This window comes from Apodemus sylvaticus, chromosome 5 (genome assembly GCF_947179515.1).
Source record: "Apodemus sylvaticus chromosome 5, mApoSyl1.1, whole genome shotgun sequence".
NCBI lineage: Eukaryota > Metazoa > Chordata > Mammalia > Rodentia > Muridae > Apodemus > Apodemus sylvaticus.
In genome coordinates this window covers 87,850,925-87,878,327 of record NC_067476.1, presented here as the reverse complement: position 1 = coordinate 87,878,327, position 27,403 = coordinate 87,850,925, and the positions used below count along the sequence as shown (strand labels likewise).

The following is a 27,403-nucleotide window of genomic DNA, read 5'->3' as shown; positions in this document are numbered from 1 at the left end:
CTGAAATTCTCTTTATTTTATTTTTACCAGTAACAAAAATTATTATTAATACACCTAAGTTTGACAAAAGAGAGGCACGAGTAACATTACATTCCTTATTCAGCCTTTGTCACTCAATCTTAATTGTATATAAAAATTTGGTGAGGATACTTTCTGTGTACAATACTGGAATCTGTGGTATTAAAGTCAACCAAAAATTTTGCCTCTTTTTTTTTTTGATAACTACAAATTAAATGTGAAAACATACATTCTTAAATTTTTCCATTCATTCATTCATTCATTCATTCATTCATTCATTCATTTATTTTACATCCTGAACACAGGCCCCCGCCTTCCTCTCTTCCCAATCACCACCCTCTCCCTTCTCCCTTAAAGAAGGGGAGGAGGAGGCCCTCCATAAGTACCATCATCCACACACATCCTCTCACTGAGGTCAGACAAGGCATGCAACAACAATAACAAAAGCTCTCTAGACCGCAATCTCAGAAATGCACTAAAGTTTGCATAAACACACACAAGAAGTTATGGCTGAGACACTGAAGCTTTGTTTGGAATATCTGAATATGGGGGACTGCAAGATGCCTCAAAAGATATGGGCACATGAGGCCATGACTGAGCTTTTTCCTAGACCTCCCATGTGGGACAAAGAGAACTGACTCCTACAAGCTATCCTTAGACACAGACACACACAGACACACACACACACACTAAATAAATAAATAAATAAATAAATAAATAAATAAATAAATGCAATAGTGTTTTTTAAGAAATGAAAATGATTCATAGTTTTACACAACTACTGGAAAGTACGTGTTTTGAGTTAAAGGACAAGTCTATAAAACAGGCAACAACTTGACATTTTAGTAATCTGTCAACCAACCAAAGAACTAAAGAACAAAGTACCATAGTGGGTAATAAATCAAAAAGGCACATTCATGAACTACAACTTAAATGTATAAGCTTTATTACCACACAACCTAATGAGCAGACACTGAATTGCACAAGGGCAATTCAGCTGCCACCATACCAATACACCACAGCCTTCCAAAGGAATCAAACCTTTAAAAATGAGACCAATGTAGGTTTTACAGAATTCAATTTCATCATATCTTTATATGCAATTTAAACCAAGTTCAATATACATAAACATTAGATAAATAAGTAAAAAGAATACATAAAATGTAACCCAATTCATAGCCATGTGATTTTCAGTGTGCTTATTAAAGGTTCTAAAACTTACAATCCAATCCAGATTGAGTTAGTTATGTACATATTTAATTGGCATTTTGTTCTGGCACACACTAACAGGAATTCTAATATTCTCAACTTCCATCTGGCGTTCTGTGAGGTGGTAGCCCAGCTTTATAGTGTTTTATGAAGATCAGAAGAAGCCAAGATCAGCAGTAACATGGTGTTATGAGCTACAGAAAAAGCTACATTTCTGAAAGATCTATCATCTACTTCTACAACAGAAACTAATGATAAAACTAGACTAGAAGTTAAGCAGAATTAGAGCATGACCTACTCATGGTACATTTTGAAAATATCCAGATGTAGTGCTACATATATGAGAATCTTACACTTGGGAAGTGTCAGCAGGAGAATTGGGAGTTTTAAGACTAACCTTGGTTGGAAAACAAGTTCAAGACAATCATAGGCTAAATGGGCCCCTGCCTTTGAGGAAGGGTTGTTATTATTGTTATTTTTTGTTTTGAGACAGGGTCTCATGTATTCCAAGCTGGCCTGGAACTCTCTGTATGGCCAAGGATGACCTTCAACCTCTTCCTTCTATCTCTGACAGGGTTTACACTCATGAGCAAACATAGTTAGTGTGACCCTGTCTTAAAAACAAAACAAACAATAACAAAATCCCTAGTATTCTGATAGAAGCTAATAGATATGAAATTATAGTTGCATATTGGAGAATCAGCAACAATCAAAGGAATACTCTGACATTAAAACCGTATCTAGAGTAGGCATTGGCAAACTTCTGGTAAGAATCAGAGAGTAAGTAGCTAAGACCCTGCACAGTACTGTCCCTGTCAACTACTCAATTCTGCTATTCCGGTGAAGTGGAACACAGGCAATATATAAATGAATGAATACCACTATGTCCCAATAAAGCTCTAATTATAAGAAAGGCAGCAGGGGAAAGGAATGGTGGGCTTTGTAAGCACTGCTAAGACTGATCTATTGTATCAGGAAAGGGAGCCTGAAGGTCTTTGAGCAGAAGAATGACAGCTGGTATTAAAAGGCATCAACAGCTAAAAGGATGGACTCAGTTACTGTTTGGGGAATATGTCATGAAGGACTAGAAAAGCAAAAACATAGGAAGAATTTTAAAGGTGGCAGTTCCGAAATCACTGCAACAGTAACAACAGCAAAGGTCAGCTTGTCTTGCATGAGCATGACAGCAGTGACAGTGTCAAGACACTATCGGAATTATTCTTAGAAGTAATAACCACAAGTTTCTAATGGATTTCACAGTAAGGTGAAAGAAGAAAACTCAAGGATTAGTCCAAACTTCGTGGCTTGCAAAAGAGGAAAAATATAATGTGTTTACTACAGCTAATATGTAGAAGGAGGAACCTACTGGGCCAAGAAAATAAGGGTTTTAGTTTCTGAAATACTAAGTTTGATATGACTACTATAGAGAGTATTTTGGCATTTTTAAAAACACAGAAATGTTATGTGGATATATTTTGTTTTAAGCACAGGCGTGGGTATGGAGCTGCTTTTGAGTGTCTACAGCAGCTATGATTTGTCTCATGCTCCAGCAGGAGTGTGATTTTGCCAGCTGACCAAAGTCTACATTGGGAATTCTATAATTGTCAGAGCCGCAAGAAAGGTGGTGGCTGTTGCTCCTGCTGAATTACTAGTTGGAGATATCCTAAGCACACAGGTTGAATTTTCCCCAAGGAACTTGATGGCCCTAATAAGCAGGAAGTATATAGTCTATCAATATGGATGCCCCTTTCCCCTAGATGCCAACCTAGTCTAGAGGGGTTGGAAGGCACAGGGGTGGAGAGCGGTGGTGGAAGAAGAACCAAATAAAGGAGCCAAAAAACTGGGCCGCAGACTACTATCTGTTTAAGTTAGATATGAGATTCTGGAGTTCAGAAAACAGGTTGTATTTTATATAAATCTGAAAGCAAACACAGGAAGAACAAGAACCAGTCTCTGCTATCCCGAGCCAGCAAAGACCCTTTCTCAAAAATAAATCCATTACTAGATAGAAGAGCAGTCCTTTAGGAATCTAAATAAAATGGGTCTATAATATTTAACCAGAACCTGCTTAAGTTAAGGATTTGCCAAACTTACAAACAACATAACTTCTCTTGTATGCCACACAGCATATTCTAGGCATCACTGACACTGTGGTGTTTTGCTAGCTAAGCCACCTACATAATAGAGTAAATAGTTTTGCCACCAATTGAAAACACACCTCATAGTGATATCTTTACTGTGTAGTTCAATTGATATAAATATAAATGGTCTTCCTAAAGGAACACAGAGGTAAAATAAGAAAACTATTTTAGAAAATACAATACTAGTGTACTCCAAAGACAGCCTAAAAGGGAACAATACTCTAAAGGGGCAAAGGTCACAAGCAGCTTGGGGTATCTTTTCAGAGTATTCCACACATATATAAATTTTTGTTAGAAATCTCCTGATTTCTAGCAAGGACACACTTGCTAAAGTGGTTCTGTAGTAGCTGTGCAATTCTTGAGACATAAAAAACTGAGCCTAGAAAAACCTCAAAAAATATTGGCTTCTGGGGCTGGAAAGATGGTGCAGCACCTGCAGCAAGCAATCCAACTCCCTCTCCTGACCTCCTTGGAGATCTTTACACACACAGCATACAATCACAGGCAGACAAATAGGTAAAAATAAAATAAATTCTAACCCCCCCCAAAAAACAGCTTCTTGAACAAGTCATATTATTCCTGGCCAGAAATAATTGCCTTTCTTTTTTAAAATAGCAAAGATGAATACATTTAAGAAAAAGAATAATTTGATGAGATGGGAGTTGAAATAATAGAAAAGTAGAGCCTATTCTGAGAAATGTAATGACCTGGTGGGGAATATGTATCTGGAGACAAGATCCTGGCATTAAAAACACAACTCCTGTTTGAAAGAGGTGGTCTAGTTAGCCTCCCCATGAGGTAGTTTTCTTATCAGACAAATACTGCTACTCCCTACATAATTGCGTTGCAATCGTACTGACTAAATGAGTTTGCCATTCTAAAAAGTTTATTTCAGTTGAGTACCCTGCACTTACAAACACCAAAGTCAATGAAACACTCTTGGGAAAACAACAGTAGTGGATTCTAACTTGCTCATTCATTGGACATATAAAACTTGATGAACATTTTCCTTAAACAGAATATCCAAAAAGTTCACATTTTGTAATTCTCTGGTTGTCTTCTCTGATTACTCAGAGCAAGGATTTTGATGTAAACCTTTTAGCCCCGATATTCTTAGTCTACTGACTTCAACAAAGAAACTGGCACACATAAATTAAGGTATTTATGTACATAATAAGGATATCTTTTTTGTTCTGACTCTTGACAAAACTATTTCTAATCTCAAGTAGATTCTTTTTGCTAAAACAACTTAGATTTCACTAGAATACCTCATGGTATGAGAATAGTCATGTGAGGATAAAAGCATATGACATATTGAACATTCTGAAGAATAAAAGGATACAATGTTCATAAAGAAAGCCACAGTAGAAAAAGGAATTACTTGACACCAGGCTATCATCTTCACATCATCACTACCACCTAACAATTACTCTGTGTCTAGATCTATAGCAATAAATGTCAAAAATCATTTACATGGCTGAGCCAGACTCCATTTTCAATGGTACATAATAGACTAATAAACTATTGGGCAAACTCTCTTAATAGAGTAATCAAGCTATCAAGGTTCAAAATGAAGGAACAATGATGAAGACAAACTTCAATTATTAGCTTATTTTAGGGAAGAATAGAGGTGAAGTTGGTTAACAGACATTTGTATAATTTGATAGCAACACACAAAATTTAATGTAGAAAATTAAGCTCTGGTTATCAAAGAAAGTATATGCTGAGTAAAGAAAGGGCCATCACATCTTTTCCCATAAGCTTTATGACAACAGCCATGTGGCCAGGGGAAGAGCCAGCACAGTACAGCTTGTTATTCTTCAATCCTGCTCCCTCTGCATTCTTCTGTGTGTAAACAGAAGTTGATTATATGCAATTTTTCTATGGCCCTTCATTCTGACTACTGTAAGGCAGAGTTCTGCTATGTAGTTTATGGTTACCTTGAACTCACTCTGGAGATCCTCCTTTTCAGCATCTCCAGTGCTGGGGTCACCTATATGTTCCACCACACCCAATGATGACATTTTTGAGATGCACTAGTCAACTGTATCCTAGAATCCTCTCAACCCATAATTTGATGTTTTCTCTTGATTATAATAAAGTTGCTTTGTTGTTATGTTTGATAAAAGTGTCTTAAAAGTCATGTGCCCTTCTTTGAGTTTTAATCTACATTATATTGGCATATCTTAGTACAGATGAAGGTTGACTTTGGCTACTGGTGAAGATGGTCTCTAACTGGTTTCCTTCCATATGAAATCATTACTATTTCTTATGTAATGAATATCTCCTGACAGACATTTTAAGACTAGGTTAATATACTGTTTCTCTTCAAATTGAGGTGATTCTATAGGATTTTAGAAAGAACTAAAATACGTAAAATATTATTATGAACTAACTGTTGCTATTTTTAATATATTTAAACTCTACTTGATGAAATGTTTTCTTAAATTCAAATACAAAGAAAGATTCTTTACCCAAGCAACATTACTGACAGGTCAAGCAATGTGCCCACTGGCATATGCATACACATATTATGGAGGCAGCCAACTGCTTTCTAATTTGGGGTGTGCTCCATAGGATGGAATTCACTTCTGGTACTGTTAACTTGATCAAAAGCCCATGACTAGAAAGGTCATGGCATAATGGGGAAATGACAGTTGTTACTTTGCTAAATGGACAGGATATACCTGTTAAATTACCTCCAACATTTTTGTTTGCCCACAAAGTAATTATGCCTATGTCCTCTGTTGGTTAGCACAAGAGGAGGACTTTCAATTCAGAGGGAATGTTTCCATAAGAAACATTCCATAGGCAAGTCTACTAGGTATTTTCTTGATTGACTGATGTGGAAGGGTCCAGGCAGCTGTGCATGGTGCTAACCCTGGGTAAGTAGTCCTAAGTTATAAAAATAAAAATAAAAAGCAAGCCCCAAAGAGCAAGCCAGTAAGCAGTGTCCTTTTGTGCACTGTTTCAGTTCCTGCCTCAAAGTTCTTGCCCTAACTTCCCACAGTGTTGTAGTGTGCCCTGGGAGTTGTAAGCTGAAATAAAAACTTTCTTCCCAAGTTGCTTTTGATCATGCTGTTTTACCACATCCCTGTCAGACGTGATGTCAGATCAGAGATGTTTATTTTCTCAGTGGTGACCAGTTACTGAAGAGAGACACAGCTCATCAGGGCACGCTAAGTGTTCAACCCTAAATGAGATATCTTTATCATCCCCTCTTGGACTCATGGAATAGAGAGCAGCAAGAATGTTAGGACAGAGAATGGTGTGGAGTGCTATGGAACACCATTTTCTGGACATCAAATGGCTATTCACTCTTGAACTCACCAAAGTTCTAACTACACGATGGTACCTGCTCAAAATTAGGTCCATTGATAGATTTCCTGTCATAAAGTGGGTAGGATTTCAAAAGATCTGATCTTGCCTGAAGAGCTATTGTAGTTAATGATTTTTGGAGTGGTAGTGGAAGGAGACATTTTCTCTAGTGGTACCTACTGGTAGAATAAATAGCTTTGTATACACCCATGCTCTTATAAGCAACCCCAATGAAATTCACTGGATTTCACTGGATTCACCACCAACAAAATCAAACCAAACCAACAACAACCAAAACCAAATAGGAAAGTAAAAGGGGAACTCGTTGACAAGAAAAGGTAGATTAGCTGCAATGGCAGGAGGAATGGGAGACAAATATCATCAAAGTACTAGTGTACTAATATACAGGTATGAGGAGGTCACAGCGAAGCCCAGTATAAATATACAATTAATATGTGTTAATACAGATATTTTTATGTTATTAGTTTTGATTATGCACATATGTATGTGTAGGGTTGTTGGTGTGCATGTGAATGCCTGTGCCTAAAGAGTACAAAAATGTTGAATCTCTAGAGGTAGAGTTACAGGGGTTACGTGTCATCTGATTTGGGTGCTGGGGTTCAAATTTGGGTTCTCTCGAAGAACCGTTATGTGTCCTTAACTGTAGAGCTACCCTCCAGCTCAAATATTTTGAAAGACCATGTTTTTCCTCAGTGTATTCAGTTAATATTAACATACTATGATAGCAAAAAAGAAAAATGACATAATTGAAACATTACTTACATAACTACGGCTCTTAAATATGTCAGATGGACTAGTGGTGAGGATTTTGTCTCCTTCCAAACCAATTACTCTTTTACAGATATTTGATTTTGGATCACTTGGACTTTTTGCAATTACAATGTCACCTCTAAAAAGAGAAAGAAGGAAAAGTAACAATATTATTAACAAGAATAATCACATACATAGGGCTGCTTTAAACATTTTGCAAAATGACCTAAAAAAAGACACACCTTTTATCCTTTATCCTAATAATTTCATATATTATCAAGTTTGTAAACTATTATAACATATTTAGAGTCAGAACATAATCATGGTCATAAAAATTCCATGTAAAATTACTGATTCTAATAATCTCATGAGAATTATTTTCACTATGTATTATTTCTGTATCCAATTCTAGAGCACTAAAAATGAAGAAACATCATCTATTTCCTAAAAATTCAAAACTAAAGAATAACAATAGGGGTACCGAACTAAACAAAGATTTTTCACATGAAGAACTTCGGAGGGCTGAGAAACACCTTAAGAAATGTTCAACATCATTAATCATTAGGGGAATGCAAATCAAAACAACACTGAGATTTCACCTCACACCAGTCAGAATGGCTAAGGTCAAAAACTCAGGAGACAGCAGGTGCTGGCGAGGATATGGAGAAAGAGGAACACTCCTCCACTGCTGGTGGGATTGTAAGATGGTGCAACCACTTTGGAAATCAGTCTGGCAGTTCCTCAGAAAACTGGGCATGGCACTTCCGGAGGACCCTGCTATACCACTCCTGGGCATATACCCAAAGGATTCCCCAGCATGTAATAAGGACACATGCTCCACTATGTTCATAGCAGCCCTATTTGTAGTAGCCAGAAGCTGGAAACAACCCAGGTGTCCCTCAACAGAGGAATGGATACAAAAAATGTGGTATGTTCAGCCATTAGAAACAATGAATTCATGAAATTCATAGACAAATGGATGGAGCTGGAGAACATCATACTAAGTGAGGTAACCCAGTCTCAAAAGATCAGTCATGGTATGCACTCACTGATAAGTGGATAATAACCTAGAAACTTGGAATACCCAAGAAATAATCTACATATTAAATGATGTCTAAAAAGAACAGAGGAGTGGCCCCAGGTTCTGGAAAGACTCAATGCTACAGTATAGGGGAATTCCAGATCAGGGAAGTGGGAAGGAGTTGATGCAGGAATAGAGGGAGGGAAGAGGGCTAATGGGACTTGCGGAGAGCGGGGACCCAGAAAAGGGGAAATCATTTGAAATGTAAATAAAGAATACATCAAATAATAAAAAAAAATTAAAAAAAGAATAACAATAAATGCTATACAATTCATTTAAGTCATAATTTACAGTACAGACTTACATTTGAGGGAAAAGTGAGACACAACCAAATAAAACATGTACTATAACATAGGTATCCAATATGAATCATTACATAAGGAAGATACAACATTCTACAGGGTAAGAGAAAAAAAAAGAGGTTTTATTCCAGGCATGATGATGCATGCTGATGATGCATACCTGTAAGACTAAAATCTAAAAAGGAAAGAATCATAATTTGGAGAATAGTGTGAACTATAAAGCAAATTCAAAGAGAATCAGAGCACAGAGTGAAACTGTTTTGAAACATCCACACCTGCATAACTATTACAGTCATGGAGGTGGGGGTAGGAATGATATCCTAACAAAATAGAATATAATGTTTTTTCCTGCATAAAACAAGGAATATAGAAATTGTGCTAACATTTTTTAATATCTAACATATTTAGTAACTGTAATTCTAAATATAATTTTATATATTTTGATATTATTTATAAAATATATAACAACATAAAAAGCCATAATAATACCTAATCACCGGGCAAGCCAAGGCAAAGCACGCCTATATTTGCGCACTTGGGAGGCTGAGAGAATGCCAAGCCTAACTCGGGTTGTGCAGTAAGTTGGAGGCAAACCTGGGCTACAAAAATACTGTCCTAATAAACCAAAATTGAAAAAATAATGAACCCTGACTGCTGCCTGACACTATAAGTACTAAACAATTTTGAAGCATTTTGTAGTCTCTATCCCAAATTAACATGGTTGTTGCTACTGTTCAATGATAGGGTGGCTTATCTGGCATACAGGAAGTCCTAGATTTGGTCCCAACCAACAAGAAAAGGACAGATGATGAGACTAATTAGTTACCATTAATAAGATTAGGTTTAAGAAAGGCAATACAGACGTTTGCTCCTGCGACTGAGCAGACAGGTGCAGCCAGGTACACAGGGAACACTCTAGTGTAAGATCACATGGGACACAATACGCCAGGGCCCATCTGCACCCAGGAGCTGGGCAGCCCCACAGTACTCGGTTCCAGGGGAAAGCTGGTCATCCAGGGGTGCTGAGATAGGCTTTTAGGCACACAGAAAGGACAAGCACCAGCCAGTGACAGCAGGACCAACTAACACCAGAGATAACAAGATGGCAAAAGGCAAATGTAGGAATGTTACTAACAGAAATCATGACAATATAGCACCATCCGAACCCAATTCTCCCACAACAAGTCCTGGATACTCCAATACACCAGAAAAGCTGTGATTAAAATCACAGCTCATGATGCTATTAGATGCTTCAAGAAGGACATAATTCCCTTAAAGAAATACAGGAGAACGCAAGTAAACAGGGAAAAGCCCTTAAAGAACTACAGGAAAACACAACAAAACAGGTGAAGGAATTGAATAAAACCAATTAGGATCAAAAAATGGAGTTATTAAACAATAAAGAAATCATTAAGGGAAACAACTCTGGACATAGAAAACATAGGAAAGAAGTCAGGAGTCATGGATCCAAAAATCAACAACAGAATAGAAGAGATGGAAGAGAAACTCTCAGATGTAGAAGATACCATAGAAAGCACTGACACAACAATCAAAGAAAATGTAAAATACAAAAAACTCCTGACCCTAAACATCCAGGAAATCCAGGATAAAATGAGAAGACCAAACCTAAGGATTATGGGTATAGAAGAGAGTGAAGATTTCCAACTTAAAGGGCCAGTAAATGTCTTCAACAAAATTATTAAAGAAAATGTCCCTAACCTACAGAAAGAGATATCCATAAATATACAAGAAGTCTGCAGAACTCCAAATAGATGTGACCAGAAAAGAAATTACTCCCATCAAATAATAATTAAAACACAAAATATACTAAAGAAAGAAAGAATATTAAAAGCAGTAAGGGAAAAAGGTCAAGTAACATATAAAGGTAGACCTATCAGAATTACACCAGACTTCTCACCAGAGATTATGAAAGCCAGAAGATCCTGGGCAGATCTCATAGAGACTCTAAGAGAACACAAATGCCAGCCCAGACTACTATACCCAGCAAAACTCTCAATCACCATAGATGGAGAAACCAAGATATTCCATGATAAAACCAAATTTACATAGTATCTTTCCACAAATCCAGCCCTACAAAGGATAATAGATGGAAAACACCAATACAAGGAGCCAACTACACCCTAGGAAAAGCAAGATAGTAATCTTCTTTCAACAAACCTAAATGAAGATAACCAATCAAACATAAAAATAGCATCAAAAATGACAGGAAGCAATAATCACTATTCCTTAATATCTCTTAACATCAAAGGACTCAATTCCCCAATAAAAAACATAGACTAACAGACTGGACACATAAACAGGACCCAACATTTTGCTGCATACAGGAAATGCATCTCAGTGTCAAAGACAAATACTACCTCAGAGTAAAAGATTGGAAAACAGTTTTCCAAGCAAATTGTCCCATCAAACAAGCTGCAGTAGCCATTCTAATATTCAATAAAATAGACATTCAATCAAAAGTCATCAAAAAGGACACAGAAGGGCACTTTATACTCATCAAAGGAAAAAATCTACCAGGAAGAACTCTCAATTTTGAACATCTATGCTCCAAATCTAAGGGCACCCTTATTCGTAAAAAGAAACTTTACTAAAGCTTAAAGCAGACATCGCACCCCAAACAATAATTGTGGGTGACTTCAACACCCCACTCTTAAACACAAACTAAACAGAGACAAAGTGAAACTAACAGATATCTATTAAATCCATTTTAAACACACCTGAAAGCTTTAGAACAGAAAGAAGCTAATACATCAAAGAAGAGTAGAAGGCAGGAAATCATCAAACTCAGGGCTAAAATCAAGTAGAAACAAATAGAACTATAAAAAGAATCAATGTATGGTCACTTGATCTTTGACAAAGGAGCTACAACCATCCAGTGGAAAAAAGATAGCCTTTTCAATCTTTTGGTTCTAGTTCAATTGGAGGTTGAAATAGTGCTAGTTCAACTGGAAGTCAGCATGCAGAAGAATGTGAATTGATCCATTCTTATCTCCTTGTACTAAGCTCAACTCCAAGTGGATCAAGGACCTCCACATTAAACCAGACACACTGAAACTAAAAGAAAAGAAACTGGGGAAGAGGCTTGAACACTTGGGCACAGGAGAAAACTTCCTGAACAGAACACCAATAGCTTATGCTCTAAGATCAAGAATTGACAAATGGGACCTCATAAAATTACAAAGTTTCTGTAAGGCAAAGGACACTGTCAATAGGACAAAACAGCAACCAACAAATTGGGAAAGGATTTTTACCAACCCTACATCTGACAGAGGGCTAATATCCAATATATACAAAGAACTCAATAAGTTATACTCCAGAGAGCCAAATAACCCTATTAAAAAATGGGGTACAGAGCTAAACGGAATTCTCAACTGAAGAATACCAAATGGCCGGGAACCACCTAAAGAAATGTTCAACCTCAGTCATCAGGGAAATGCAAATCAAAACAACCCTGAGATTTCACCTCACACCAGTTAGAATGGCTAAGATTAAAAACTCAGGAGACAGCAGGTGCTGGAAAGGTTGTGGAGAAAGAGAACACTCTTCCACTCCTGGTGGGATTGCAAGGTAGTACAACCATTCTGGAAATCAGTCTGGCGGTTCCTCAGAAAACTGGGCATGATACTACTGGAAAACCCTGTTACACCACTCCTGGGCATATACCCAGAGGATTTCCCAGCATGAAATAAGGACACATGTTCCACTATGTTCATAGCATCCCTATTTATAATAGCCAGAAGCTGGAAAGAACCCAGATGTCCCTCAATGGAGGAATGGATACAAAAAAATGTGATATATTTACACTATGGAGTACTACTTAGCTATTAAAAACAATGAGTTCATGAAATTCTTAGGCAAAAGGGTGGAACAGGAAAATATCATCCTAAGTGAGGTAACTCATTTACAAAAGAACACAATGGAATGCAGTCTCTGATAAGTGGATATTAGCCCAGAAGCTCTGAATACCCAAGACACAATTCACATATCAAATGATGTCCAAGAAGAAGGAAGGAGAGGCCCCTGGTCCTGGAAAGGTTAGATGCAGCAGTGTAGGGGAATACCAGGACAGGGAATCGGGAGGGGATTGATTGGGGAACAGGGTGGTGGGAGAGGGTTTATGAGGCTTTCAGGGAGGGTGGAACCAGGAAAGGGGAAATCATTTGAAATGTAAATAAAGAATATATCTAATAAAAAAAAAAGAAATGAAGAAGGCAATACAAAATTTTCTCCAACAGCCAAAGCAAGGAGCAATTCATAAGACACATTTTTATGTAAAAGAATAAAGGACACCATTTTATCGGAATTTTAAAGGCAACGCAGAAATAGTATGGACAACAACCACATTGTGAAGCTTCTTTTTCTAAAGCTGAATGGTATCAAGGCATTCAGTTATATAACTGGGCCAGGAAAGCATGGGGTTTGTTTGTTTGCTTGGGTTTTTGTTATTGTTGTTGTTTTGAAATGTCAGTGGAACTGTTCACATGAAAAACTATCAAGGGTGTCTTTAAGAGAAGAAATAATCTTCATGGCTTGTTTATGCAGCTTATGTTATTTGATACAACAATATAACACTTAAAATCTGAACCTAAGTAGCAACACTGAAGTCATAATTTAGTTAGGTTGGGTTTACAGAGATCAACATTAATTGAAACTATTAATATATTTCTACTAGTCTAGCTAGATACATACATAGGTAAATCAAATACATACTCCTTGGACTTTTGCCTTCTTTACAGGGAGTTTTAAAAAACCACTTAATAACAGAACCAGTATTTAAAATTTCCTTTCCCATTATATTTATTGTTGGGTGTGGTACTTTGTAAGTCTCAGCAGTTGGGAGAGTGAGGCAGAAGGATCACTTTGAGTGTGGAGCCATCCTGGACTAGCTTCACACATGCATGGGCTAGTCTATCCCAAAATTCCAAAAACACATTATTAAATTAAAAATATGGTCATAAATGTCCTTTCTGCCTCCTGGGTGGTGAACTAGCAACAAGTCAAATGCCAATGTGTCACTCACAGTGTCACTGCTGTAATGTATAACAGGCCTGATAAAGTTGATGCCCATTAGGTATGTGTTGTAAGAATTATTTGTAGGAGACTGCCTCAAGTATGAAGAATCCCTGAAGCTAATGGACAAGAGACCTGGGTACTTTAGATACCACATGTACAGACTTTTATTCTTGCCCTCAATAGAAATCTGGCCTCCCCTTATACATAACAGGAAGCAGTAAGAGTCAGAAATTCATCCCATTGAAATCTTAGTCCTAAGCAACAGCAGACAGAAGGATGGGAGTAATCTTTTCAAAGCAGTACCAGCGGCCTGCCTTGGCTCTAAAAGTTATTTTGTTGTTTCATATGAACACCAGATCCCAAGATACGCTACATACTAATGAGACCCCTGAATGAACAGAGCACAAAATGAAATCTTCAAAGAATCTTAGTTTCCTGAATGCACCTTTTTCTATTATTCACCTTACTGCAAATAGTATTTTAAATAAAACAACACATTTATTCAAAAGCTATCAGCTGTTCTAGTTTACTGTTGAGAACATTTGAGGGTTGCAATGTCACTGGCATGCAGTAGCAAGTTAACATACCTTCATGCTACAGTGTGGGGAAGCCACCAGGCTATTCTGCCAAGTCAAAAAGCAAATGATAACTAAGATTTAATTTACAATCCCCAAATCTACAAGTATGTTTCTTGAGGTCATTACGGGAAACAGATCTGAACACCTTCTGTGGGACTCTATCAGACCATACAGCTTGGCTAGAAAATTTTGTGTACGGCATCAAGGGTCAGTGAGAGTCCAAAGGAAAAAACAGTTTCCTACTATTCTCGAGTTTTCAATACTGGGAAATGGCTACAACAAAGGTGGACAATATGTTTAACTGGCCTTTCTACACTAAATACCAGTAGTGGGAAGCATTTGTAGGTCATGGAGATAAAAGCTGGCTCAAATTTTTCTAATGCTATTAAAAATTTTAGAGAGGAACAGTTTAGAAAAATATACAGTTAGAATTTGACCTCCATCCAAAAGGAGCTCAAACTCCCAGCATCCCTTGAAATAAATAGTAGCACCAGGTTTTGAGCTTCTTGGAATAGAGCTTTGGGAAATTTCATAACAAAGTATTTTAAAAAGTACTACTTAACTTAATAAGTTATCAATCTGGAAAACTACATTGAACCAAATTTTTCAAACCAAATTCTTCATTCTCAGACACATACAAAGCCATAATTTAGCCACTGAATAGTTCCCATATCTCTGTACAGAGAATAAGCAGGACAGACATCAGTACACACTGCAACACTGATGTGTGACCAATAGACCATAAGGCTCTTGCTTCTGAATTAAAGCACTTTAGGAACTTACAAAGAGAAAGAGGCTTTCACGTATATTTCAGTAAGGACTGCTAACTGTGCTGGATGGCAACTGAAAAGACACAGTGATCACAGACACTGTACATGTTGACTATTAAAATGTTCTCAAATAAGCAGTAAATATTCAAAATTGTTGTCTACTTATTACTCATAAAAGGATTTTTAACACAAAGTTCGAAATTACAGAAAAATTCAGTCTATATACATTTCACTATAATTGTATCCCTGATATAATAGAAATTTACCTTTGGATGCCATAAAAATGTCGGCTAAGATTTTCTGCAAAGACAATATCTGAATTTTGAATTGTGGGTTCCATTGACGGTCCAGAACACTGAAAAGAAATGCAAACTTCTGAGTTCAAATCTCTTTTAAATTTACAGAAATCACCTGGGCAGGTTTAAGATAAGAAAATTGAATGAATGGTCTTAAAACAGACCATATTTTAATTGTTTGACATTACTTTATAAGACATATACAAAATAACACTATCTCTGCTTCTAATTTTTGCCCATCCTATAGAAGAACTAAACTCCATGAGGAGCACTGGGACCTTGTCTCAATTTCCCAGTAAGTTTCCACTGCCAAGAAGAATAGTCAGCATAAAGTTAATGCTTGATACATATTTGTTGCATGAATGATGGACTTCCTTGTTTTTCTCAAACATCTCTTAGAGCCCATTGTGGAAATTTTTAAAGCAACTTTACACTGTTTATCCTCTGAGAACTGACATCTTTCTTCTCCTAGGCAAATGCTTACTTAGTATGATGGGGCTGCACCTTATATTCTCTATACTGAAAAAATACCAACATTAACATCTGTATGTCTGAAAAGAACAATCTTGATTGATGCCTAACACTGGAGTAATAATTGCCACTTAAAATATAAACAACAGTCTCTATCAATTATCTTTTACTCAAAAACAACAAAAAAATAAATATTTAAATAAAATAATAAATAACAATGAAGTTTGCTTCTAAAAGTACTAATGTCATTGTCAAGACTTAAGGGGAAAGAGTATTAGGTAAATATGTGTATATCCTTTACTTCAGTTCAAATAAAGCTTATTATAACTATCAATCTTTCAAGGTAAAGCTAATGTAAAAACAACAACAGCACCCCCCCACACCCAAAATATTGGCTGCCTAATCAGCAAAATATTGTTTCACTTACATAACAAATATTTGAACATTTTGAGTTCAAATTCAGATTTGTGATGTGATTTCAGATTTCCTTTTGGGGGAAAGCCAACCAATGTTTACTACTGATCTTATCAGAGTAATTATTAGCTTTAATGACAAACTTGGTAGTTATGAGTAATTTTAAACTCATTCTATGTCTGGGATCTATTAACTATAGGACCTGGAAGGAGTTAGCTTTCTGAGCCTGGGAGTTTCCTCTTGAGTAGAATGAATTCCTTATACAAAGGCATCAGACAATGTAAGATAGGAAGTTAACAGCATCGACTATTTTCTAGAAAGCCCAAGAGCACTCAAATGATTAATATTCATATTCAGGTTATTAAGAAGATTGTTTGTGCCCTGCTAAACACAGAACATAAAAATAGGGATTCAATGGTTCTTACATTTTATGCTAGTGCAGGTACAAACATATTCTTTTGCTTGTTTGTTTGGTTTTATTATTTCTTATTATTTGTGTGTGTGTGTGTGTGTGTGTGTGTGTGTGTGTGTGTGTCGTGCGCGCATACATATACTTGCCCAGACTGCCCACAGAGGTCAAAGGACAATTTGTGAGAATCAGCTCTTTTTCCACCATGTGGATGCTTGGCATCAGACTTGGTAGCAAACATATTACCATCTGGGCTCTCACTGGCCCTTTTGGGTTTTGAGACAAGGTTTGTTTCCATTTATAATGGAGGAGGGATGGGTGGGAGATACTGTGACAGAGTCTTATCATGCATGCCAAGGTAGACTTGAACTCAGTACAGAGCCTAGCCCTACCTTGAACTCACAATCTACTGCCCTCAGTGTCTAGACTACATGTGTGTGTCACTACATGTACATCCAAACACACCTTTTATCTCAGTATTTAGAAAGAGTTTATGTTTTAATTTTCATGAAATGACATCAAGCAATTTAAAAAAGTCTCCTTCCATTAAACATGTTTTATTTAAAAATGAAATTCCTAAATGTAGAAACTTACCATTACAACACCACCAACATATTCAAAAGCACAATGAGCTATACAGCCATACTGAATGGTATAGCCAGCAAGTCGAAAGGCCTTTCCCAGAACTCCACGAAGCATACTTTGATGTTGACTCTGCCACCACCAGCCTAATGGTGAATTTCAAAAAGTTTTTGATTAGCATTTCTTAAAACAATTCAGGAAGAGATCTAGTGTAAAATGTCTCATTAGACATAGAATGAACAAACGGTAATTAGTATAGGTAACACGAATCAGTTTATTTCATCTGTTACTGATCATGTAAGTGACTGAGTTCACGACTTAAGATAACCAGAATCTCATAAAACCACCCCATAAACTCATTACTAACAAAAAGGAAAAGGTCCCAGTAAGGATAACCACACCAAACATTTCACTCAATCCTTAAATCTTTAAACATAACCTCCAAAATCATATAGAGAGCCATTACTAAATTTGAATGAATCTGCTCTCCCCCTCCCACTCTGAGACACACACACACACACACACACACACACACACACACACACGAACTCACACGAACTCACACAGAGACAAAGAGAAAAGAGACAGTACCATTATCCTTCTATTACATGTCTCTCTTCTCATTTAATAATTGAGCTTAGTTCTATGTTTAAAAATCTTAATAAGTCAGGCTGACATGGTGTACACCTTCAGAGTCAGAAGAAGGCAGATGTCTATGAGTATGAGGCCAGCCTGGTCTATAGAATGAGTTCCAGGACAACCAGGGCAAGGCTGTCTCAGAATAAAAAAAAAAAAAAATCATACTAAAATCTAACTTTGCTTCTTATCTATGTATCCTGAAGCTCTTTTCTGTAGCACATAAATCCCAGCTTCACCTGAGGGGAGGCCTCAGACTTCCAGCTGTAACACACAGCACCACAGTGCACGGTCCCCTGCTATTGCTGGCAGCTACTGACTACTAATTTAATGAACTATGAAATACTATACAAAAATACTATATGTTTATTTTTTTAGTGTGTGTGTGCACACACACACACTTGCATGTCAGTGTGGGCAGATACATGCTGTGACAGACATATGGAAGTCAGAGAACAATTTTCAGGACTCAGTTCTCTCCTTCCACCTTGGGTTTCAAACTCATGTCAACTGGCTTTTGTGGTTAGACAAGCCCTTTTACCTGCTGAGCCATCAAAACTATAGATGTTTAAAGCTATTCAAATTTTAATTTAATTAAATTAAATCATTTCCCAGTATCTATTCCTTCCTTTCGAATGACTCCTTATAACTGTTTCCAAAAATGTTTCCTTGCAGAACTCAAGCCCTTGAGCAGCATGGTGCTACCAGCCCCGAGGTTCCCGATGGTCAGCTGTGTCTGTGTGCCTTCCTAAGTCCTGACTTGGAAAACAGGCACCTTTCTCTTTTTTCTTGACTCTTCTTCTGGCCAGAGCCAAAGTGTGCCTTTTCTGACACTTTTAGACTTCCTTTCTCAAAACAATTCTTGATTAGCATTTCTTAAAACAATTCAGGAAGGGTGCTTGTCCATCCTATGGCTGACCACCATGCCAGCTCAATTGAAATGGTTTGGCTTTTTTCTGTGCTTCCATTCTCATCTTAAAGCAGCTGCAGAGATTACAGACAGAGTTTGGGTTTTTCTTTTAAATTCTAATAAAATTGCCCTCTTTTAATAAACTTTTGCTTTGGTTTACTTTTAAACATTTCCTGACCTTTTTTTTTTATTTATTTAATGGGTGGAAAAAAAATGAACCACCACTGCTGATCTCCTAGATGGTATCACAGCTTCCTAAAGCAAGTCTTACACTCAAGACCCTATGTGATTTGACAATTATCTTCATTTGACAATTATATCTATTCTTCATAATATCCTATATGATAAACTGGGCATGTCTGTTAAGCATTTCCTTGAGATGATCAAACTTGAGGAAGTTGAGGGAACCTGACTTACAGACCAAACCTCAGAAGTAATGGAGGTCTTGTAAGGAACTAGTATTTGAGATGGCAAAGGCATAGAGGATTGAGTTTTTGAATAGGAAGTTACTAGCTCTAGATAATATAAAAACTGTGATAATTAAAGGATAGCTAGGTAGTATCATACATCTAGGAACAGAAGCATTGTATAGGGAGGGAAAGAGGATCTGTTCCTCAGAATATCCATAATCTACTGAGGACCCTGCCTCCACTTTGAAGGCAGGAGTCATTATGCTGTATTGTTAAAAATAAAGTTCCATTTTATTTAATTTATTTAAATTCTCAAGAGCTAAGTAGCTGTTTTTAAGTCTGTTTCATGGAGCCTGACCTGCCCCAACCCATGACCTTGACTTGGTTTGGAGAATACCCTTCCCTCCTGCCCAATCACATGGCCACCATATGGGGTTTTTTGGAGATTTTTCTGCATTTCCTTTTTGCTCCATGGTACTCTGTAAACCTGCTCTGCAACTACTCCTGATTTTACTCCATAGAAGGGGCCCCAGGTCAGGGATGTGCTCTTTAACCGTACTTAAGAGGGAGGTGCTGGCCACATCTTGGATGCACCTCAATAAAAACCAAGCAGTCTTCAAATTTGTTTAACAAGACATGAGGTGAACAAAGACAACAACAATGAACAAGAGACAAAGTTGAGACACGCAAGGCCTCAACCCTATACAAAAGAATTACAGGCAACTAAGGAATGCTGAGAGTGGGAGAAATAATCGTCCACAGAGATCACCAATCAGTTATCCAATGTCAAATGGTCAGCTCTGAAAGCATATAGGCAAGTATATTTTAGACATTATACAGACCGAGCAGATTATATTTAAAAATATATAGGTATATACATATATGCATGTAACTACAATTAATGAAAGCAGAGGTCATGAATTTGAAAGGGAACAAGGATAGGTATATCAGAGGGTTTGGAGGAAGAAAAGGGAGAAAGAAATGATAACATAATCCCCCAAAAGAAAAAAAAAAACAATTATTTCCTGCCCCCACAAAAAGTTCCTATAATTGCTTGCAAAAAGGAACAGGCTGCTTGAGACAACCTTTCCTGAGCCTCAGCCATCCACATTTGATTTAGAATAATCCAAATCTTACTCCATTACAGTTTTGGTACCCAATAAAAAGTCCTATGGATGATCCCCTAATGTCAGTGGAGGGTCTCACCTTGGTATAGGACGAGGACTGATTGCTGATACCTGTTAAGTCTCAAACACTGGGACAAATGGCAGAGGTGCCTATTTAACATATCAAAGTGAGCCTGGGTGAAAGGTTCTCCAAGCATCTCTCTATCCACCTGTTAAAGGGTATGGCGGACATACCCTACTCTATCAAACTTTCCAACCCAAGGGTGGGCTGCCCTTCCTCTAGAGCCTCTTCCCTATATAATCCAGCCATTTTGGTACAGGGCTACTTAACGTGCTCCCCTGCTCTTCTTTTTGACCTTTTGTCCTCTTGAATGCTGCACCCTCCTGGGTCCTCGCTCTCATCTCCTCTGTCCTCCCTACTCTCTTCACACAGCTTGGTGTCATGATGACTATGGACTCTCCCAAATGTGTCTGCCTCCGACTATGCTGTCCCTTTTACCTACAATAAACTTTCTCCTTTTCCATACCTGGGCAGCCATGATCTTCCTTTTTATTTTTATTTATTTATTTATTTTTCATTCAACTGCTGCTGCCCAAGGATCCTCTATTCAAGGATAAATGCTTTCCTGTGAAGGAAGGCCTATATCAGGAGACCTGGTCCAGCTACTGCTGGACTCCAAAGCAAGTGCAAGTTTAAAATAACTCATTTCTGTGCTTTTAGCTTTTAGGTGGTAAATTAGATAATATCAAATACTTCTGGAGTGTTTAATATGCTTCAATGTATCAAACGAAAAGGAAAAGTAAGAAGTCAATGCTTTCTGGAAAGAGCAATTTCTGAGTCCCTGTTATAATATGACAGCAATAAAAAAAATAGGTCCGAGCCAGGCATGTCATTGTCTCCTTTTAATCCTATCACTTTAAAAGCAGAGGCAGGAGGATCTCTGTGAGCTGAGACCAGCCTGGTCTACATAGTGAGTTCAAGGACAGTCAGGACAATATAGAGATACTGTCTCGAAGAGAAAGACGGGGGTGAAGGGTCGGGTGTGGGAGGGTGGAAGATAGGATGGAGAAAGAAAGAAGAAAAACATTTAGCAAGGCAAGGTAGCACACACTCAGGAAACAAAAACAAAGATCCCTGAGAGTTCAAGGCCAGTCTGATGCACATAGTACTTTCAGGTTAGCTAGAGTCCGTTACATACATGCCTAAGAAAGGAAGGAGGGAGAGAAAAGGAGGGAGGGGAGAGAGGAAGGAAGGAAGCAGAAAGGGAAGGAAAAAAGAGACTAAGCAAACACTGTCCTGAACAAAAGATCAAACTGAACATTGTAAACAGGAAAAACTGATACTATCATACAGTCCATCATGGGAGGGATGACACTGTCATCTAAATGATGCTTTTCCCCAAAAATATCTAGTTTAGATTCAAGATATTAGACACATTTACACAGTCCACATATCCAAGACAATCAACTTGAAGATTCAAACAACAACAACAACCCATACTTTTCATGAAAGGGGGAATGAAGCAAAGAGTTCCTCAGTGTGCCCTATCTGAGGCATTCCTGAGTCACAGCCCTGGGAAACTGAGGGAGGAGAACTGCACTGAAATGAAGCCAAACTGGACACATGAAAAGGACCAAGAGCCTGGGCTACAGAACAAAATGCTTTGTCAAAAGACAAAAAGAAAAAAATGAATTAAAGACAAACAAAACCAAAAATATGTACAGCACTGTTGTAAAGTATACAGCACTCAAGTACAATGTAAAAGCCTTAATTTTGGCAGAGAAAGCAAAGCTCAATCTATAAAGAACATTATCAGAACATTATCCCCAGAACCTGGAGAAGTGATACTATGCACAAAAATAAGGAGTATTTTGTGTAGTCCAGGCTAGCTTCAAACTCACTAAGCAGTCAGGAATGACCTGGCTCCTAATCCTGCCTCCTTCTCCCAAGACCTAGGATTATAAGTATGTGCTACCAAGTCTGAATAATATTAATTTTTTTCTCTTTTTTTCTTTTTGTTGGGGAGGGGCTATTGAAACAGTCTTAATCTATAGTCCAAGATTATCTTCAATCAAAGATGATCCTCCTGTCTCAGACCTCCAAGTGCTGAGATTACTGCTATGAATCATCAAATTCAGCCAACATCAAATTCCTTAGCATATGCTAGACAGAAGGCTGTTTGCCATATCTTTTCATATAGTTCACTTCTATATGTGATCTATATGTTACTGATCGTGTATATAAACAGATAAACAGATACACAGGTTCCTATAAACCTGTGTATGTTTGTGTGTGTGTGTGTGTACTTCATAGTTTGATGTTAACTTGACAGAAGCTAGAGTCCTCAGAAGAGGAAATCTTAATTACCTTAATTGAGTAAATGCCTTAGGCTACAGGCAAACCCTTAGGGCATTTTCTTAACTAGTGATTGATTGGGGGAAGGCCCAGCCCATTGAGTGTGGTGCCTTCCCTGGGCTTCGGGCCTGGGTGCTATTAAATAACTGAAGGAAAAGCCATCCAGTGACTGCCCAACAAGGGGATCCATCCCATACAGTCACCAAATGAAGACACAAGTGTGGATGCCAAGAAGTGCATGCTGACAGGAGCCTGAAATAGCTGTCCCCTAAAAGGCTGTCAGAGCCTGACAAATACAGAGGTGGATGCTCGAAGCCAGCAATTGGGCTGAGCACAGGGTCCCCATGGAGGAGTTAGAGAAAGGACTAATGGAACTAAAGGGGTTTGCAACCCCATAGGAAGAACAACAATATCAACCAACCAGACGACATCCCGACCCCAGAGCTCCCAGGGACTAAACCATCAACCAAAGAGTACACATGGAAGGACCCATGGCTCCAGCTGCATATGTAGCAGTGGATAGTCTTATCTGGCATCAGTGGGAGGGGAGGCCCTTGGTCCTGTGAAGGCTTGATGCCCCAGTGTAGGGGAATTTGAGGGTGGGGAGGCCAGAGAGGGTGGGTAGGTAGAGGAGAACCTTCATATAAGCAGGGGGAAGGGGGGAGTGGGGTAGGGGATTTCCAGAGGGGAAACTGGGAAAAGGCATAACATTTGAAATGTAAATAAATGAAATATTCAACAATAATAATAATAATAATAAAAGGCTGAGCAAGCCAAAAGGAGCAAGCAAGCCAGTAAGCAACACTATTCCATGGCCTCTGCATCAACCCCTTTCTCCAAGTTTTTGCTGCTTGAGTTCCTGTCCTGAGTTTGAGATGAACTGTGATGTGGAAGTGTAAATCTAATAAACCCTTTTTCCCCAATTTGATTTTTTGGTCATGGTGTTTTATCACATGGATAATAACCTTAACTAAGATAGTATGCATATACAGGGAAGAAGAACAAGTCACTATGGAAAATGTTAATTGTTAAATGTGGGCTACATGTCAAAACTGTCTTTTCAACTTTCTTTGTAAAATACAGCAATAGGTATCAGAGTCTCATTATAGCTAGGCTAGTCTTGAACCTATAATTCACTTGCCTCAGCCTCCTAATTGTTGAAATTATGTATGTGCTACCAAACACTGCTTGAATAAACCTTTTTAGAACAAACTCTTTGTACAACATTCTCTATCATCATGTCTTAATTTATTCAGCAAATTTTAATCACACTGTTCTATGTTCCAAGCATGTTAGACTAGACTAAGTTCATTCAGCTGAATACAATGGTGAACACAGTGTCTGCTTCATGAAGCTTATGGTTTACTGGGGCAGATAGCATACACATAAATAAAAGCATAACTATGTTAAGTGATTTTTTTAATGAAAAACTATGATAAAGTAATTGAAACAATTAGCTGAAGTATCAGGCAAAATGCATTGGTACATTTTGACAGTACGATCTTAATGCTGAAAATGCCAATCATTTATATCATAAAATATGAAAAAATCAAGTGTTTGCAGTCCCGGACCGTCCTTACTGGCTAGATATCATAATGCTAAAAGATGCTATGTAGGATATCAGAGGACAGCAATCATCAATCTTAGCCTGCTGTGACCCCTTAGCTAGAATAATTCACAATAGCAGTATAAATGTTATAGGAGTAACTAACCACCTTCACCTGGTACTGTTATCATGTCAAGTGCCTGTGCCTAGATAGGTCACAGGCCCTAAAGGAGAGCCTAGTACTATTATTCTACTAAGTAGAGAAAATATTAAAATGACTACCAATGACTTACTACTATATCCATACATTAATGCATCTCTTAACTCTCATCAGAGACATTCTTGTAGAGAAGATAGTATGGCACAGAGACTGACAGCTGGTCAGTGTGCAAAAAACAAGAGACTGCAAAGTACTTGGCCCTACACAAGAGATACATATCACACCCTTTTCCCCAAGGCTCGGGCATCATCATAGAAGAGGGAGTGGAAAGATTTTAGGATCCAGAGGTGGTGGATGATTACATGAAACTACATGATTCCAGACACACCAGGAATAAAATACATATGAACTCAGAAAGATTATAACAGCATATATGAGACCTGAGCAAGTTCAAGCTAGACAAAAATCCAAGAATGGAAGTGGGATATAGGCACAAAGACTAATAACCCCTAGATGAAGATCTAGAATATTTGATAGGTGTTAAAGAGTAAGTTTTGTTTAAGGTAGGCAAGAAAGAGTTTGGGTTTTTTTGTTTGGTTGTTTGTTTTGCGGTTTTGTTGATGATGTTGTTGTTGTTTGAAAATCCCAGGAATTGAAACTTGTTTTGGGTAGAATTATAATTGAGAATTATAGGTTTTAGCATAATCTTTGGTCTCTAGCTACCAACAATCCTTTCTTCCCAATCTGTGGTAAGTCAAATGTTTCCAAAAATTTCTTCATGCCCTGAGATACTGAATTATCATAGTTGAGAAGAACGACAGTGAGGAGGAAAAGATGGGATGAGTCTATGGGCAAGCAGAGTTTTATTACAAACTTGGGAACTGTTGTAGTTTGAATGAGAAAGGTGCACAGACCATGTATTTGAATGCTTGGTCCCTATTTGGTGGAATTGATTGGGATGAATTAGGAGATAGTGCATTGATAGAGAAAAAGTGTCACTTGGGGTGTGGAGGTAGGGAATGTGCTTTGAGGTTTTAAAAGCCCAAATGGTTTCCAGTTACTTACCCCCCCCCCTTCCTCCCTCAGGCTTGTAGATCAAGATGTAAGCTCTCATCTACTGTCCCACTCCCATGACTTCCTGCCTATTACCATGTTCCTTGCCATGTGGTCAAGGGCTCACCCTATGGAACAATGAACCTCCCAAAATGATTTCTTTCTTAAGTTACATTGATCATAGCAATAGAAAAGTAACTAAAACAAGAGTTAACAATAATACTCTGAAGAGACACATAGAGGGGATCATAAGACTAGTGGTGAGAAAAAGAAAATGAAGAAGCGATAAGACAGAAAAATAATTGAACAAGTCAAGCAGAAGAACTTCACTGCCAGTTGTGACAGAAGCTACAAAAGGCTAATGTTCTCAGTAAAAACAAAGCAACTACAAAATCTGGATAAGTTATACAGACTATTTCTTTAAAAGTATGAGGCATAAATACAGAAGACCCCAGAGGGGATCGTCCTGGACTGTACACAATCTCATGCATGCATTGTTCTGCTGCCCAACTGTGGGTGTCATGTTACCAGCTACTTTAAGCTCCTGTCTTCATGCCTTCCCTGCCATAGCAGACAGTACCCTGAGCTGTGAACCACAATAACCACTTCACCCTGAAGCTGCTTTTGTCAAAGTACTTGATCATAGCAACAGAGAAGCATGGGGAAGGAGGAAGAGAGACATTAAATATAAACTATTAAATAATTATAAATATAAACAGTAAATAAAAACATATACTACATCAACTCATTAGATTGTGATTTTTTTCCAATTATCAACAATGTTTCCATAAACTTTAATGTTTAATGTACTTGTTCTGTGAAGAAACATTTTTTTTTCAGTTCTTTTTAGTGGAACTGTGGCCACATAGTAATGCTTTACTGAACTATATTCAGAGCTCTTAATTAAACTGCTTCTCAAAACAGGTGCAACAACCTTTTAGGTTTTGGGTTTTTTTTTTTTACTGGAAATATGTGAATATTTCAGCTTCTCTACATATTTACCAACACCTCATAATATCCATGTTTTTCTTATTGTCATCTTAATAAACATGAATTGGTATCTCAACTGTGACACTGATTTTCATTCAGTTAATAAATAATGTTAAGTATATTTTTCCGATCCTTATTGGCCATTTATCTATCTTTGAAAAAATGGTCCTTTAAACCATTTTCCACTTTTATAATAATAACTTTAAATCCAAATATTTGTGAAGCTGAGGCAGGATGATCTTGAATTCAAGGCCAGGATGAGACACAGTGAGACTCTGCATCAAAATAAAAATCAATATAAATTATTATATAAATTTACTAAGAAGATTAGATCCAGCCTAAGAAAAGACGAAGTGAACTAGTATGCAGATTGGGAACTAAAACATAAAAACAGGTAGATAATGAAGGAAACAAGAAGTATCAGAAATCTAAAAGAAAGAAGAGAATGGAGCACAGGCTGGTTTGAGGCCCTGTATCCACTTCTACCCTTGGGTAGCCAGACCCATTTCATACCACCAGGTGGGACTGTAGGGAGCCAGGCAGGTGGATTGAGGCAGGATCTTGTTTGGTGGTAAGTGCACAGGTGAGGAACACACACACACACACACACACAGTGGAACAGCTTCTGCGAATGGGTTCCATTTATTGAGGGAACAAAGGCTATTTAAACCTTTGGAGTAGGGAGTAAACATTGGCCAAGCCTAAGGTGCTGGGGATGCCTCAGTTGCATGAATAGGAATTCCAGGTGCTGGATGTGACCTTATAAGGTGAAAGGAAGTTTAACCTGGTTACCAGCTATATAGCTTCCTTTGGTGAGAAAA

At 37.7% G+C, this 27,403-nt stretch overlaps 1 protein-coding gene across 2 annotated transcripts in view; it reads right to left on the bottom strand.

Annotated features, from left to right (window-relative positions):
• The window catches only part of Immp1l (inner mitochondrial membrane peptidase subunit 1), a 68,294-nt gene that overhangs the window by 19,458 nt on the left and 21,433 nt on the right, over window positions 1-27,403 (bottom strand). For both annotated transcript variants that reach the window (XM_052183140.1, XM_052183139.1), the window contains 3 exons: window positions 17,407-17,540; window positions 15,489-15,577; window positions 7,470-7,596 (listed from right to left, as the gene is read on the bottom strand). In XM_052183140.1, the coding sequence (XP_052039100.1) occupies window positions 7,470-7,596; window positions 15,489-15,577; window positions 17,407-17,511 (321 nt within the window). In that variant the 5' untranslated portion in view covers window positions 17,512-17,540. The remainder of the gene's footprint in view (window positions 1-7,469; window positions 7,597-15,488; window positions 15,578-17,406; window positions 17,541-27,403) is intronic.